Source organism: Xenia sp. Carnegie-2017, unplaced genomic scaffold (assembly GCF_021976095.1).
Source record: "Xenia sp. Carnegie-2017 unplaced genomic scaffold, XeniaSp_v1 HiC_scaffold_23, whole genome shotgun sequence".
Classification (NCBI taxonomy): domain Eukaryota; kingdom Metazoa; phylum Cnidaria; class Anthozoa; order Malacalcyonacea; family Xeniidae; genus Xenia; species Xenia sp. Carnegie-2017.
Window position 1 is genome coordinate 7,842,670 of NW_025813486.1, and position 18,685 is coordinate 7,861,354.

Here is an 18,685-nt window from a genome sequence, read left to right on the forward strand (position 1 = left end):
ATTGGGAGCTTTTTTCATGCATATTATTAGAACTGTAATTGACACAAATTTTTGCTTTGTCTAAGGAAAGTTTCGTTCAGAATCAATCGAGCGAATGAAATAGGAATACGCACATGCGCAGTGGCTACCCACAATAAAACAAAATGTCGTTTATACGTGCTCAGTTAACTACGTCACAGCTCATTAACATACTGATTAAGTGTTCGCAAAAAATTCCTGAAGGTTGCAATTTTCAACATTCATAAAATCATTTCAGCAAATTAAATTTGTATATATAAACAAACAAAAGAAATCAGCTGGGCAGAGCTGAATATATGAATATATATACCCCAATTAGCGTTCTAGTTTCGCGCCTGGATGCTTACTTCTAAAGTCTAGGGATGGGACACAGATCACACGTTAAAATTGACGAATCATGTTAGATATTAACTGCCACAAAAATGTCATTATTAAATCATCAACTTCGATGTGCTTACAACGATTGGAGAATATAAATGATTCTGAGCATAATCTGATCCCGAAATCTCTAATTTGTACCAAAAGACTCGTCGAGATTACAATCTGAATTCGGTGCAGGTACTGGCAAATTTACAAGAGCCGTTCTAAAAGCGTTGAAACAACATAGTGTGGAAAATTTCAAAACCATTGCGCTGAAACTACTAAAATCATTGTGTAATATATTAAAAGAAATGGTACCTGAAGATGAAATAATGCAATGCTTTGCAAGTGATTTATCAGGTATGTGTGCCCTCCCCTGCACAAGTACACGTGACATTAGAGGAGGTCTCACTAATTTACAACAAAAATTGTGAAACTAATACCCAACATGCCTATATTGAAAAATTTTGTATATCTCTTCATAGGTATGGTTGATATATTTAAACCTATATGATCAGGGGCCTGTTGTATAAAGCTCTTAACTACTTTTTAACTACACTTTTGCAGTTAAAAGTAGTAAAATTAACCACGCGTTTAAGTCGTTTGTTTTAAAAGTAGTTAGCTCTAACTGCAGTTAAAAGGTAGTTAAAGTTAACTATGCTATGGAGCTACGGTCTACATTTACAAACATGTAAAGTTAACTATGCTACGGTCTACATTTACAAACATGTAACGATACTCCCGGGTTCAAACCATTTACTTTATACATGGATGCGTTATCCAGTGTAATATACATATCAGTGGCGCGCACATTTAACATGTACATACGTCGGCAACCTATGTTTAACATATCTATGGTTTGTAGCACGTGTTCAGTGAGTCGTATTATCAAGAGTAATAAAATATTGAGCGCTCTTTTGAAGATTTTGACAAATTGCAATTATAATACGGTTAGTATTTGATTTGTCATGTACTGCTGAGCAATATATTTTATGCCTTTGATTGAGGTTTTAAATTATTGGATCTAACTTGCCAAGCTTGCATAATAGCATTGTGAGGTTGTATCGATGTCTCGTTTACTTTGTGAAAACGTTTTGAAACAACTTCTTGAAACGGATATTTGCTGACGACGTTGTGAACAACGTTGTGGAAGGAAGTTGTAAATGAAAATGTGGACTCAGTTTTCATTCGACCGCGTTTAGACAGTGTAGTATTATCGCTGCGGATAAAGCCACGTTTGCCCAGAAATTCGCTTCGATCGGCCTCGTGCAGTGTAAACACAGCCCCTGTTCGGTTACCTTTTCGCATCGTTTTCACTCTTATCTGGAGTAACCTAAATTTAGTGTTAGTACAGTTCTTTCACATTTGGCCAATAATCATCAAAACTTAGTTCTGTTGGGAATTTCTGGTAACAGTTTGTGTATTCATCTCAAATATCGCAAATACTTCGCCATGATAATTTGGTTATTGTAAGACAATACTGACATTTGGAAGTATATGATCGCGTATTCCTTCTTTTGATTGATAATCGTATCATAATCATTTAACGATGTCATTTTTTAATATTGTTGCCAATGTAGTGCCAGGCGGGAAACGGATTCTCAAAATGAATATTGAACAGGTGCCACGTCTGGGTGGAATTATTGTAACTAGTATGTTTGAATAGCTCTTGTGTTGGTTGAGAAGAACAGATACAAGTGAAGAAATGCATTGTATCTGTGTTTACATAAGGTCTGCTGTTTACATAAGATCTGCTGTTCACATAAGATCTGCTGTTGTTTGTCGGTGCAGAAGTGACTATATTTTGTGGTAAATATCAAATCTGTTGAGTCTAGGAGTGAATCTAGGATATGTCAAATCAGTCACTTAACTGATGTTTATAGTTCAAAACTTTATCAAATTTAATGATTACAACTTTTGTAATCATTTTATTTTCCGATTCATTATCGTTCAAATTTCATTGACACAACTCTGTTTTATACCTGAAAACTTATATACAAATTTCGGTAGTAAGTAGTTCAATGGATTTTAAATTATCTGGAATTATATAACCTGACTGATTGATAAGCGGGCTTGCTCGACTGGTTTGAGGGATAAGGGAGTTTAAAAACGCTCATTTAAGCCATTCCATTGATTAAAAGCCAGATCAGTGGACAATCTGGAATTACCTTGACCGATAAGCCGAGTGCCCGGACCGATAGCTATCGAAATTTACATCTAAAATCATAAGTAAAGCATAGCTGAAGTGTAATCGCTGCTGTTAACATAAAAGTGAATTTATGCAAGTATGTGATGCGCGATTTGTGTCAATGTGGCAAGGTAAGCAGAACGATGATTCTAAAATTGTTGTTGACGAAGGACTTTTAGCAATGATTTAATTCTTTAGTGTTTGGGGAATCTTTGCCGTAATATGGCAGCAAAATCTTACATTGCTTTAAAAATATTTCAATGAACAAAAAAGTCTGTGGGCATAAGGTGCCATGCTACTATTGACCTTATTATAAACAAATGTTTGGGGCTTTTCGAATTATGATCGTTGATCATGCAATCATTAGAGAGTTATACAATACATTTCTTTAGATTTGAGAAAACTAATGTTGATTATATAAGAAAATGTTTACATAGTATAACCAGAGATTATGAGTCTTTATGATCTATGAAGCTTTTTATTTTGACTATATAGTTTTCTATGTATTACTTATCCGAAAGTGTTTACTACGACTAACAAAATATTTTTTGAAATATTTCACTTTTATGACCAATAAAAAGCCCTGAAAACAACTAAATCGAATTGTTTGATGAAAAAAAATTGTAGTATGAATATCAAATCTTCACAATGAAATCATTACATTAATAGCTTCATACTACAATGAAATTAGGTTTTTTAAGTTCACTATCAGCAGTGAAAATATAAGAGACAAATATCATAAGAAAAATACAGTTCATCTGCAGTGTGCACGAATACATTAGTTACAATGTGAAGAAAGAAATCATGATAAAAGCGATGTAATACTTAATGCTTTTGTGAATCTTGCCCGTCGCCCAGGCAATATTCCTTTTGACTATGTCGAATAGATGCAACAACTCAAGCCTTTGAATAACGAAATTTTATTCTCATGCAATGTTTATCTCATACATATATTGCTCACTCACTCAGACTCCCTCTTCAACCCCTTTACAACAAAACATCAATCAAAATTTTTCTAAGCCTATTGGTTAACGAAATTATAACAACTAAGGAGAATTTGTCTTTCTGTCAGTAGGACATTCAAATAACATAACTTATTCCCAACAAAGGCATAGATTACTTATATGAAAAAATAATGGATTGGCAACAATTATTTCTGCTGCTGATCTTGTGGAAAGAAATAAAATCTTTTCGCAGTTGAGACACTATAGATGGAATCTGCTTCTTCTTGTCTGACTCTATGTCTTCCGTCTTCGAAGCTAATTTTGCAACGTCAGCATTTACTCTAGTCATCATGCGCAGCAGGTCCATAGAAGTAGCGTGCTCACTGAAAACTTCTATAATAGATTGTATGAACCATGATCCACGGTCAGAACTTCTCCAAGATAAGTAACCTGGGACAGTTGAATATGCGTACATAAAATCAGCTTCAATTGGAATGCTAAATTCTTGTGAGTGGAATGCTAAATTTTTGCCACTTTCCGTTTGACTTCGACTTTTTCCGTCTATTCCATCACAGCTTTCCATGTACTTCTCACCTTAATATTTATATATATCGTTTAGTCATCAAACAACTGTTTTATAACTAGCTATATGCAAATTCTAAGTGAGTTATAGATATATTTTTGCTAATAGCACGAAATTTTTGTCTGTAGGCTTCGGGGACCAACTCAGAACCCTTCAGGATCGCATCTTTTACTAAGTCATAATCCGCAGAATCAATTACAGACATTTGGGAAAAAATTTCTCTAGCTTTTCCTATCAAAACGCTTTGTAAAAGCATGGTCCAACTTTCTTTGGGCCATTTACAATTTTCGGCGACTTTTCAAAATGCAAAAGTACTTGTCTACTTCCAATTCCGGGAACGGTGGAACCATTCTCACATGCTTGGTTATGTCAAAATTTGTTCTAGAATGTTCAGCATGTGTATTTGTGGCTTGAAGTTTTAATTTTTCTAGTTCTATCTCCTGTTCTCTTAACTTAAACGCTCTCTCTTCGCGTGCACATTCACGCTCCCATTCAAGTCTTTCGCGTTCTCTTCTCCACCTTATTTCTTCTTCCTCTCTTTGCCATTGTCTTTCGTCTGACTCTTCCTGACTAACATCTGTTTGAGCAATGCTATCTACTTCACCTCTAGTATTTTGCATGAAAATACTTAGGTTTTCTAAAACTGTTTCATCAACGAGTTTATCGTTGCATAATCTTTAAAATTACATGCTGTATTTCGATTTTAGACATTGAACTTTTAATTCGACCTTAAGATATTTCCCTAAGACTTTTAAATCATCTTTTCTTAATTTCAAAATGTTCTCATATGTTGGTTCCACCATAAACTTTTCTGGTTTAAATGCAGACATGTTGAAACAACTGGTCCACAAGTTTACTTTAATAAATGATTTTTCTCTTTTTGTTGTTTATAAAATATTGACGTGAAATTTTGTTGTTGAAATGATCGTGATTTGTTTTCGATTCTATTTTCTTTTCGTTTTGACTTCTGCTTAATTGAATAACTTGAAATAGTTCTTTCCCGGGTGGGCCCCCAGTTTTGTTACGAACGTCCCGACTAATAATAAAATGGCCGCTTTTGGTTCAATTGCTCGTAACAAAAGGAGTAAAAGCTTGTGGAGAAGTTGTTGTCAATTCTTAAGATATTTATTTAATATACTAATAATTTTGATATAAACGTTATAATATAATTGTGTAAATGTTCAAACTTATCTAAGACAACTGCTTTCAGACTTTCAGTGACTCTTTCGTTGATGGATTGGATATATATCTGGATTCTTTGGTTATCTTCGTAAATAGTTCGTTTTCTTTTACATGAGCTTTCTTCTGATGTGGACTTCTACTATGCACCAACATAACTACAACTTTCGATTCTCGGCTTATATGTGATTGCACAATGACGTACGATTAACCGCTTGTGCTTAAACTGTGGTCAGTTGATTACCCATGTCCCGTACGTTGCCTGTGGTCAATAGGGTGACCACGTCCTATACGTAAGCTTTTCCTGTTATTGTGGTTAACATACACATGCATGTATGAGTAAGGCATTTTACAAAGAGCAGTAACTAGTTAACTAATAATATATTTAAGTATATAACAATAATAACCATAATTTACATGATTATGGATTATCATGTAACACTATAATTAACATTCCTTGGACGGCCATGCCGGTGTTTGTCTTCAATGCTGCTAATACTATCTCAGGTCTCTCGATCATCCAGAATGTGGAGTCTGCCATTTTCAAGCAACAAAAAGCAAGATTTTGATGTTTAACTACAGACAAATACTGAAAAGTCATTGCGGGTAACGGTTAATTCTGCTTTCTAAATGTGTTTTTTTTTTCTAGTTTTTGACGCTGTGAACCTGTCTCAATATATGAACCTGTCACCGTGCATTCAGTCTTGCCCTATTTTCTACTCTCAGAATGTAATTTCTTGTACTGTTAAGTTAAAGGCAAAATATATTGATTGCCTAAACTATTTGTGTTTGACGTCGTACTTTCTAAGATTGTGTGGCCTATCCGCTCTAGCTATACTAAAGTGAATCCTAATGTTCAGCACTGTATGTGTAAGCATGTTGTCTTTAAAAAATTTATTCATTTTCGACATTATGATAAAATTATTGGACTAAGAAAAATCGAGGGAAAGATTGGGAAATATTACTAGGGATTAGTCTTATATTTGTCATAACTTACAAAATGAAACCGACAAGTCAAAATAGCTTTATATTAAACGTGAACACGTTATACACACAAATGAAGATAAAGAATGCAGAAACTTTATGGACCATCATTGAGCTTCAAACTGCGTTGACGACAACGAAGACTTCGGCACTTAAATACGCATAAAAATTTACCAAGCTCAGTAAAACAGCAACGCATAAAACAGATAGTCCTAAGATCTCTTAACAACGCAAGATAGAACGCAATGACCACATTAACGCCCCCAACAAATTTCATTTCAACTACGGAAGAATGTGCCTCACTTGCTTGACAACATTGCACTTCACTCATTAAACGATTCAACTGTTTTGATTCCAAACAGCTTGATATCATGAAATAAACATCTTAACAAACATTATATGAAGAAAAATAATCGAAAAAAGTCATAATTATTTACCCTGACATGCTTGAAAAAAGAACAATTTCGGCTTCCCTTTGAGTTTTTCCACCTGAAATTTTTCTGTTAACTCTTTTATTTTTACTGTACCATCGACACCATAAAGTTTTCCTTCTTTTCCATGGGTTAAAATTGCACAAATGATACAATCATAATTGTCTTTAAACGTTTTTGCGTAATGATCGCATAGATTTTTCATTTGCTCAACGGTTACATTGTCGTAAATTTGCGATTCAAATTCCAAAGCATTAAACAGCTTGTGAAGACCTTCTGCATCAAAATTTGTTCCATTACGTTCAGACAACTTCAAAGGCTGGTCAAATTTTTCGTTGTTTATAATAAAATGCACAACCACGAGGAAGACTGTTCATTTTGTACGTAGACTTATAATTTTGAAAATCAAGCGTCTCTTTCAACTGATGACTATTTTTTCTGTATCTTCCTGTCGGTACTATAAATATATTTAAAAAAACTTGAAGCATTGAATTTTCTCGTGTTCACAGAAAAATATTTTTTCACAACAAAGTACATGTCTATAACATAAGGAATAATGTTGTCAAGTGTTCACTGTAACAGTGGAACCCCGTTATAACGGTGGCCAACGGGACGAAAAAATCATCCTCTTGCCTTACCAGAAATGAGTCTAGCTTAATTGATATTGATATAATTTTTATTCTTGAAGTGATTTAGCCTTCTGTTTGATGCTTTAAAGTCAGATAAGGTTACATCCAAAGATTTGGAAATTTGCAAGATATTTTCTTGTTGTATCAGAACGAATAAAGGGTTATTTTTCATTGTTGCTTTGCAAAATCATGCTAGCTACGCATTGTCAGTTTCAGCATGCTTCCCTTCTCTCCAACGTTATTCTCACTGTCTGCATTTTCTTCATAAGCTAGCACGATTACATCTCTCTTTCGTAAAATATGCTGCATTTGAGTTCTTCAACTAAATTGTTTGGCTGACTTTTTTGTGCTTTTTTAGGATTGGTACCTCTAAATTTAATCACTTCATGTCGCCTTTTTAAGTCAAGATCTTTCCGTCTATGTTTTCCCTTTGACGATCATGCACATAACAAGCGTATATTTAGCTAAGACTAGACTCATGGGAGAATCCTAATAAAAGATATAGTATGTGGCCCACAAAGTTGCTAAATATTGAAATCATATACCTTGGTCACATTTTGTCACATCATCCGATTATTAACTGATATTATTCCGACAAAGCCCATGCAAAGTTATCCGTCCAAAAACGTGTTTTATACGTCCGACTTAAATATTGACGAAATTAAAATATCTACTTGAAATCGATGATATCATGCGTACAAAAACTGCTGAAATTAGAAAATGGACAAGTTCTAGATTTGAAATACGAGCCACGAAATGAGAAAGACGAGATGCCTATATTGTCGTGTTAAAACACGGGGAAGAATTCGGCCAAAGGGTTTAGGAAGCAAAAAGCATAGAAGGTGTAATCAACAGTGGCGGCACCACGAGGTGGATTGGGGTGGACTTTGAAATTTGCAAATTTTAGAGACCTGGGGCCGGTTGCACGAAGCCTGTATAGCGCTATCCATTTATGTATTCTTGATTTCTAAAATTTTGGGGTGAGAATGCTCCCAAAACCCCTAAAAGTTTTTCTTTCCTTCGTCCACCCCAGTTTTTACACCCTGGCGCTGCCACTGGTAATCAAGCACTTTTTAACGAAAGCTGGCAGCGATGCTTAAGTTAGGGTTGTCAGAAAATATCTATAGAACTACTAAAAGTACGTTTAATAAATTACTGTAGCTCATTTTTGCATGAAGTTATACTTCTAAGTACCGTATAGAGGCAAATCCATTGGTAAAATCATATTCTTTAGAAAATTCAAAACCAATCGTGTTTTTCTGAAAGTACTTTGAATTTAAATTAAGCAGATATATTATGTATTTGACTCACGCTGGATCCGCTACTGTATATTTGAGTAACAAGTTTTGGTCTTACCCTTTCAACCGTTGAACTTGCCATAGTGTTAGATAACTATTAGCCCACCCAAACAGATATGTTTATGAAAAAAATTACTAGCAAGCATCTAAAAATACTTTTTACAACCAAAAACGACACAAATTTTTATACGTCCACAAACGATGCATATAGAACATGCACGGATTACAAGCTGATACAACGTTTGTCTGTTTATTCAACTAAGAAAATGGCCACAGTATAGAAACAAACAGTAGTCCCACCCATAGTGCAACTTGGTGCTGTATATTTAATTAGATTACTGGCTGCAGCTAGCCATCTGAGTGCTCATATTGGCCAAAAAAAGCAATTGACTGGCTGCCACTATGCTTATCACATGCGTAATAAGATATGTGCTACACAAAAAAATTTCAATAGAGTGGGACTACTGTTTGTTTTTATACTGTTAAATGTTTGTGAAGATCATTTGAGCACAAGTTGCATTGTGGTTTACAATGATTCTTTAAAATGGAAAAATCCAAAATAGCCCAATATGCATTAGCCAAATTTCGTCCATTTATTTGTGCAACTACAGCAATTTGTGCTGTTGCATTCCATTGTGCGGCACATAAATTCAAGTGGCCATGTTAATTAGTTATGACGTCATAAGTGAAACACGTTTTGTTTACGAACTATAGATTTAAATGGCCAACGACACATTCCTCTTGGTTTACTTTATTTTTTGCTTTGCAAATAATTCCTACACGATCATTTTTTACAGTATGTTAGAATAAGTATTTTAGAAACGGATGGTTGGAAATATAATCTTTTATAGATGATATTTTGTCCGAAACCTTCTCTGTTGTGTAAGTCTAAATTGGAAATATGGCACGATGATTCTTTATCCATGCGATTTTATTTTGGTCTTTCTTCTTATTAATCTCACGATTCTTAAGTGAATCGCTTAAAGGAAAATATGCGGGAAAATCGCATTGAACTCGATTTTGCTTGAGTTTTGGGCTTTGCCGGTATACTTTTAATAGAGCTTTACAGAAATAACACATAAGTAATCCAGTGTCATTAGAGGGCAGCATCAAGAAATATACTAAACTACATACATGGGAATTTCACTAATACAATATGAGCAGGTGTAAAGAATACAGAGCCATTGTTTAAAGATAATGGGGACTGTTGTCACAAACTTTGTACCTCTCAATTCCTTAATAAATAAGTCAGGCTCCTGAAGTTAATTACTACTTGGCTAGAATAAATGTCAGATGTAAAAGTTATCTAATAGCTGTAGCCCAGAAAAGGCTCATTCCACTGTTTATGTTTTGATAACAATACATTTGCAAAATATAAATTACCAAAAGTACTGTTTAAAATTTTCAATTTCAATTATTTATCTGTAAAAATCCTTCGATCTGTACTAAATCACCGCAAAACAAAATAGAGTAAATAAATAGAGTCATAAAAAAAATGGAAAAATGAAAACAGTCATAAAAATATTTAAATGGTTAGGGTCATTTTAAGTCATGTTTATTAGACATTCTAATTTTATTATCACAACAGAAACAGCTCTACTACATAATTTGTACAGAACCAAACCTAAATAATATATAACACTAGTACTGATTTAATTTGTGTGCTACTCGATTACTTTAAATATTAATGATCACAATGTCTATTTTGACATCAAACAAAGTTACTGACAACCTCATTACGCTGAACATTCCTCAAAACTTTTTCATGGATCAATGTATTAAGAAAACTTTCAGGCTTGTTTTATCATGCTTACATTATTTCATAGTTTATACTGATATCCTCATGGTACAATATTTCAAATGATGCTTGGATTATTTTAAACCAACTCATATTTTGTCAAAGGACTTTATTTTTTGACTTCTCTTCCACAAAAATTGTAATTCTGTTCTAAGAATACTTGTGAATTCAAGTCTAACCCGTCGTAGTTCAGCTAAGCCAATTTCCCCTTTTCGTTAAGACGATTCCAGCCAAATTGACTGTGGGAATCAAATATTTCTTCTTTTCGTTTCGAGCTTCTTGGCCAAAGAAACATTTACAAAGATCAAAACACGACTCATCAAAACACGCTGGGCAAAGACATCTACGAAGTTATGAAACGTTGTCGAACAAAATTAACCTTTTCTTGTCCTTTGTGAGTCTATTCTTCTTTAGAAAACGTATGCTAGAATCTTAATTTTCATTTCTCACTGAATTGGCGAAATTCGACAAGTTTATCCACCAGGAGAAAGTTCTTATTATTCGCGATAGAGATTTTACTATAAATTCTATACGCCATTATTGAAGTATGTTTCATTTATGACGTCACAAGTTAATAAAATGGTCATTTGAAAGTTTGCACCATTGAAATGAATATAACTGGTACGCTAACTTCAGATTGCTTTGATGAAGCCAAAATTTGCGGGACTTTACCTCCAGACACGTGTGTTTATTTGGCTTCATTCGTGATTCACTCACGGGAGTGTTGTGAAGAAAACAAAGCCATTTGACTATTTCATTTGTTTTGGTTGCAGTTTACAAAACGAATTTACAAGAAAGTTCTTGTTTTATGGTTTTGAGTTAAAAGTTTGTGATTGGGACTGTAATGGAACGTGTTTTCAAACAAACGCAATTTGATTTTGAGCGAAAGAAGTTGTCCATTGACTGGAAACAAACGCTATTAACAGAAAAAACATTGGGGGTGTAAACAGTGAATACTTTCTTATAGAAGACTTTATCATATCAAGGGGTTTGTAAATTTAAAAGCTAAAACTTCATAGCAAAACTTGTGTAACTTTTTCATGATTTCGTATTTGTTGTATTCATATCTTTAAATATAAACAACGAAACGTTTTGTCGAAACGTTTAGATTATTAAAATGTTTACTTTTTACGGAATGTCAATTGTGTTGTTCTGTACGTTTTTTTGTTAAAGAAATAGACCTTTCTTTCTGCATTTCCAAACGGTGAATCATTATCCAATCAAAATATTTAACCTTGGTTAAGAATCTTCGAAAATGATTTATTATTCTGTAAAGTGAAGTTTTTGTTGAAAGTTTTAATGATGTGTTTTATTATTTTAAAACTTATTTGGCCGTGTGTTTCTTTGCGTGAAAAGATTGGGGAGAGACGGCGTCAACATAACAGGGACAGGTAGCGTTCCAGCTATACTTATTTCAGTGCTTCGCACAGGAAGTGTCAAAAATGGCAAATTTGGACGATCGTAACTTTGGATAGAAAAGTCCAATTTTATTTCTGATTTAAAGTATAGAGTGAGGATTGCTACTTTTTTTTATTTGGAAAAAAATAGGAAAAAAATTCAAAATTCGTTGCATAAGTTTAGCTTTTCAATGTAATTTAAATTCAAGAGTAGGTTCAGTGTCTGATGTTAAGCGATTATGAAGGTAATTGTAAAACAAACAATGGTCGAAGAGGTCCAAGCAAAATTCAAAATTATTGTAAAATTAAAGAATTGAGTCTTGCCCAAATGACACGTTTGCACAATAAAGAGTTATGTCCTACTAGCATGTACAATTTTGAACTCTACTATTTTAATCCAGAGTGTGGTCTATGATGAGCAAGAGGAGGCAAGGTGGCCATGACTATGCAGCTTTGTCTTTCATTGATGAGGGTTTGATCCTCATAAATTATGCAGAAATGTGAGCTTAAATTAATACAAACATGTTGAATTGCATTGTAAAATTTAAAAAGATAACATTTAATGAGGTTATTCAATAACAAAGGTTATTAGTCAAGGAACGGCGCGCAGATCTGGCGACGAGACCCCGCTACCGTTAGCACGAAGTATTAGATATAAGGATACAGTGAGGTTCGCGTCATTAACGAAGTACGTTTGTAGAGTAAACAGCATTAATTTTTTTGCCTTTTCCACCAATTAATTGGTGTGATCAGGTTCAGACGTTTTGTGGGCAGGTTCTCAAGGAGCGGATTTAATGACAAACCTGAACTCCCAGGCACTTAGCCTGGCTTAACTGCGTCTCCACCTAACCATCCACTCACGTAAGTATGACATAATTTGACAACGGGTATTAAAAAATGAAAAAACGTAAAATATTCTGCAATTGGGACTGCTACATCGTTCGCGTGCGCTTTGGGCGGACCAAATTCTCATGCTAATTTCGAGAAGGTGTATACGAAAGTGGGAAAACATTACTAAAGTCATCAGCGCGCAAGATCGATCTCCAAGACCTGTGGAGGAATAGGTACTTTGAATTCTAATGGTTTATCTCACAGAAAAATTGTGGCCAATAATAACCACTTTTAGACTGAGAAATGTGTTTCCGGGAAACACTTTTCAAAAAAGCTTGTACACTAAATTAAAAAAGCTAAAAACAATTGGAACACGTAGGGTTAAAATATGACACATGCTGTTCAAGCTTACATCGTTCCAGAAATCAGAGTTAGGGGGGTAGTGGGTAGTGTGAGGCTTTCTAAGTTAGAAAATAAGTCGAAGCAATGATAACTATCAACTGTAAATGTACAGCTAACTCAGCCAAGCGTTAATGATTTTGGCAAACGGAAACGATTCACTACTTATCATCAGATAAATCATCTCAAGAAATTTCACAATATTCTGATTTAATAACTACGCAAATCATTTGAAATTAAAACAACCAATTTGCCCAAATTTGAGAATTACAACCGGAATGACGTGTGGCGCTTTGCAAACAGTTGTAATTTTCAAACTTGAAGTTAATGGCTTCTTTCAAATCATCGGGCTAGCTCGCTATCCGGGCCAGCTCGCCTCATTATAATCAAGCCCTAAATGTTTTTGAACTTTTGCATGACAATACACGGCAATAAAACTGTTCTTTAGTTTACTTCAAAAAGCAAAACATTGTTTTGCTTCCACCTGGGTTATAGAAGCTCCATAAAAAAGTGAAATGTAATCATGTATGGCATTTTCATGGTTAAATAAAGATGGTACTGTCTATTCATTTCAGGTAATATCGGTTGTCACTAAATGTACTATGTGTGCAGACGGTGAGATGCAGACGGGAGGTTGCGGCCAGTTTGTATTAGACAAACTTGGAGTTCAGGTTCGCAAGTGATGCCACTCATTGAGAGCCTGACCACCACCGTCTACACCTTATCACATCGAATCAAATTCGGTGAAAAGAAAAATAAAAAGTATTTTGTTCTGCACTCCATTGCAATAATGATGACCTAATGCTATGTACGTTCATATAGCCTGCGATATATGATACTGTGCCGTTACAGTTGTGTTTGACAAGAAGCAATGCGTTGGGCAAATTTGCCAAGATACGGTAGCAGGACCGTACACAAATCAACACAATTAGCGCCGTATTAGCGTCGGGTTCGGTTGATATAGTAGCGTAATGAGTGCGATTACTGGGTGAGCGACGACTTTTACAAGATTATGCTGGTACTGTAGCCTAGCGCGTATAAGCAACTCTTGAATGACGAGTCTTGCGATGAAATTATGGCGTAATGCGTTCAATTTTTGCGCAGCGTCAGACTACTCTGTCGACTGTATCAAGAGTAGCATATATATGACAAACACGAGAAGCTAATCACCTCCATAATAACATTTCTTTTATTTTTTTTTGATAGTGCAATAACTTGCATATAAGACAAAAGTTTATAAAATAGCTAGAATGTCTACAAGTCTAAATAATTAAAGGAAAATCGCCGCTATCTTAACTTGTTAGCAATGACAATTGCGTGACGATGCGCTTTGGTACAGTCTCTTTGACAGATGTCGGTGTGCGAATATACAGTTGGTAGGCGTTGTTAAGCCAACGTCCCATAACTTTTATTAGGTGATCTGGTATGTCAGCTGCTGCCGCCGTCGTGGCCGCCACAATACGGAAGCTGTGGCCTAAAAGTTGCCTGGGCAAACCCGCTTACTCCATTGCACTTCGCTGGCACGATGCTGGAGTGGACATGGTCAATGGTTTGCCATCTTGCCTGCAAAATAGTGGTCTATTCTTCCTTCCACGAATCTGTAGGAATCGCATTAATGCGAGAACAGCTCTTATTGCTTGCCCAGAGGCTTCTAAAAGGACCGTGAACCCAACACGAAATGGATCTATCTTCCAACATTTCATCTGTATACCACGTTTGGATTAACCCGCCTACAAACGCGAATGCCATTGATGATACGATGGCGTCGGTGGACGAAAATATTTGATGGTGCTGTGAGCTTGCTAGCACGTAGGAAACCAAAGACTCCATCGCAACAAGCTGCCCAAAGAAAGCAGTCATCATAACCATCAAATTTTAAGAAGCACCGGATCTTGGACGAGACATTTAGGGTTACAGGTAGTCTTTGGCGTGTGAACATTCCCATACGTTACTACAAATACGTCCAGATCTGAATCAATGCTTTGGCAGGTAAAGTAAGTCAAAATAAATCACTGCAGCTCATTTTTGGTTATATTTACATTTCGAAACCGTAGAGGCAATTCAACTGGTAAAAATATATTCTTTAGAAATTCATCACTAATAATCTTATTCTACAACTAAAAAGTATTTTGAATTTACAATTGAGCTGCTATAATTTATTTTGACTTAACCTGTGCCTGCCATTAAACCAGTGTTATCCATAGTTGGATAAAATTTTGTTTTGAAGCACTGTAGTCATGAAATTTTGCTTAGGTAGTTCATATTTTGTAATGTGATCCAGGCAAGAAAATTTAATGCAAACAGATTACAAAGGTTTTTGCAAGAAAATTGTGGACTTAAAACATTTGTTAGATGCAGTAGCTCTTTAGTATTCTATTAATCTAATGTGAAATTGTCGATTTCTTTATTGCTTGTGAAACTGTGATTATAGTTAAAGTTGAATTCTAATGCAGAATGGTATCGGCTTCTATTTGGTGAGGTAATTTGTCGAAAAGGAAATTATTGTTTGTGCAGTATAAAACAATTCTATTGTTAAAGAACAGTCTTATTTCCTATATATGTTACTGTTTGTACGGACTTTGATATTGCATATGAGTCTGATCCAATTTTTAATCAAGCTTAAATAATTAATAAGCTGAGTAAAGACAAACCTACAAATTCGATATGAGCCATAAAATCTCAACCTTCTCTTCCCACAAGTTAAATAATCAATAGTTACACGTTTTAGCTATCAAATAATCAATTATTGCAGCCATATCCCCCTCAAAAATCAAACTATTTTCTCAAAATACAAACAAACTTGTTATAATCGCCATACCAACACTAGTTCAAATTTCCAATTTAGGAACGAAAATGGCGGAAATTGATCATGTGACCGATATTGCCCAATCAACGTTGCCCAATCAACGATATTGCCCAATCAACAATACATGTCCCAACTCTCCCAATAGAGGGCTCTTCTTCAACGCACAGCTGCAGGATAAACTTTGATGGACGACGCTTTAGTCGATGGAGATAAACGAGCCACGTAGAGCATGAAAGTTTCCTCCCTACTGGTAATGGGGAGCCGTCACGATGCACAAGTTGTGACCAATAGCAAAACTGTTGAGCTGAATCCTAGCTGCGCCGAGTAGCTTGGGAAATCCCCTGAAACATCAACGATTGAGCCCGCTCTCAACTCATTGAGTTCAGTCGCTTCGCAAAGTGGGTGGGACAGGCACTGGTTGTGGATGAGCTTGCGGTACCAAGTCAAAGAAAACCTGAATATGAAAGCGAGAGGGCATCAGCGACACCGTTATTGTTTCTCGGAACATGCTTCGCGATAATTTATCACCCCATACATAACATGCAACAACGATAGGGAATGGTTGAATCTTTGCAAGAAATGCCTAAGGACAGTTGAGCTTGGGACCATTTCCCGTTAAACCACTGGCCGTGGAGGAATGCTCCATAACCCTGACCGCCAGATAAATTGGTAGATAGCTATAAAGAAGTCGGGTATCTCCAAAAGTAGACGGCAGCACACTTTTAAACGCCGTTAAATTAGACGTTAACCTCAGTGGCTATGGCAAACTGTTCCAAAGATAAGCTCCACTATATGAGAAGAATCGCTTTAAACAATCTGTTTTAGGTTTTGGAATGAACAACTTGCCATAGCAATTTCTGAGGGAGTATTGACATCTACTATCACTAAGCAGTTCTTGTAAATATAGAGAGGTTTGACCGGAAAGTGTTTTAAACATAAAAATAGCTTTTGCTTTTGACGAATACTACGTAAATTAACTCACTACAATTTCTCATGGAGGTGTTCAGATGGGACGTCATATGATGAACACGTTATGACGCGGGCTGCTCAATTTTGGAGTTTTGAAGCCTATCACTACGAGTATCTCCGAGCTTATCCCATACAAGAGAACAGTAGAAGAAGTAAGGTTCGATAAAAATTTGGTAGGCGTTCCTTGCTGTATCCATGAAGGGAACAGGGCATGCTACCAGGATATATCAAGCGTGCATTGTTTGTTCAAGCGAATACAGCGCGATCTTTGCTCGAATGACCTTTAAATAGGTCGAGAAGACGATTGATAAAGGTGTTCTTCCATGAGGGATTACAGCGCATGCATGATTTAGATTACCAACAAATGATTGTCGTTTCTTCAAGTTACAACATCGCTTTTGGGCCCACTTATTTAGGGAAATTTTGTGATGGAAGCCGTGCGGTCATAGGTACAGAATCAAGTTCAATGCCCAAAAATGTTAAACAGGTTGGTGCAACGCATTTTTCTGGCAAAAGTGGGATGCCATTTTGCGAAGCAGCACAAGGAGTCGCTTTTGAGCGAGAGGAACCTACGTCAGACTCGGGTGGTCCTAGAGTAAAATAATAATCTATATAATGAAGCAAATCACTCAAATTCCAATTGTGAACAAGACACCAATAAAATAGGTCAGCCACCGAGTCAGAAACCTTCGCGGAAGCAATTTAAAACATAATGGACTCTGTTACGATCTGGATGATTTGAAAGGTGTAATGCAAACTGTTGCGTTTTTGCAGGAGTCAAATTATAAATTGTAGGAAATAAAATGTCAAAAAGTTTAGATTAGGACTAAGTATCAGAGACTGCTCGAAATCACTCTCGCTGAACGCGCCTTTTAAGGTCATTTGAGAACTGGTTGTGGGGACTACGGTCCCGTTTACGATCCGATTCTTGGCAATGTACTCGTCCGCGTGAGCCTACACATCCGTTTCTATCACATTGGTGGCGAAATCTACAGCGATCATAGCAGCCGCTGCAATGAACTTGATTCCACGATCTACAAACGACTGTGGAGTTTGGATCCCCAATAGCCTCCCGTGCCCTCATGGTTTGATTCAGCGGCGGTTGTTTTGCCACCAAAGTATGGTAGTGATACAAATCAGCATTTACTTGGTTCTAATTTGCTAAACCAGACGCTGCAGCCTCTAAGCGGAATACGCGGTGGTAATTAAACTAATACCGTCCTCCAAATTGCCTGGAAATTCCAATTATAAGGGCCATATAGGCCAGCACGTCTCGCAAACGTTAGGGGTGATGGACAGAAATTACTGAGATATAACTTGTAAAGCACTAAATCCAAGATAGAATATCGTGAATTTCTTTTTTTTACGAGAGATTGGCGATATGGCTGGTACAATTGAGACAACTTCAATCTTGAATGTGGTAGTCTGTTCTTCGACAGAATTTCGGGTACTAGTTCCGACAAGCTGACAAATTTTATGGCCAATAGCTATCTGTGTCACAAGTTTAGCAAGAATAGAATAGGAAGACGGCCGGGACACACAAAAGCCTGGTCAAGCCCGCTATTGCTAACCGTTATGTGTGGCTAACCGTTATCTGTTAAAAAACGCTTCTTGTGTGCCTCGTTGGTTCGATGCCACGCTCGAAATTGCCTCTCTCACGATCGCTTGAATACCTTTGCGGAGCTCTGATGAGCAGCTGCCCAATCCACAGACGGGGCAGGAACATTTGAGCTTGATCTTGCAAAGAAGTCTCCGTATTCGTGACGAATTTAGAGTTGTTTTTCTTGTGTGTATGTTTGAAAAAAAGTTTTTGTTCTGTACTCAACTGCAACGTGTCAATAATATTAACCTAATGCTTTGTACGTGCATAA

The 18,685-nt window shown here is 36.0% G+C and overlaps 1 protein-coding gene across 1 annotated transcript; it reads right to left on the reverse strand.

Moving 5' to 3' along the window:
• Positions 1-3,470: 3,470 nt before the first annotated feature.
• On the reverse strand, positions 3,471-7,064 carry LOC124449030 (caspase-7-like). The gene is given in 3 exon segments (XM_046999973.1): positions 3,471-4,104; positions 6,688-7,042; positions 7,044-7,064. Coding segments are annotated over 3 exon segments (798 nt in total). The 3' UTR covers positions 3,471-3,682.
• Positions 7,065-18,685: the final 11,621 nt, after the last annotated feature.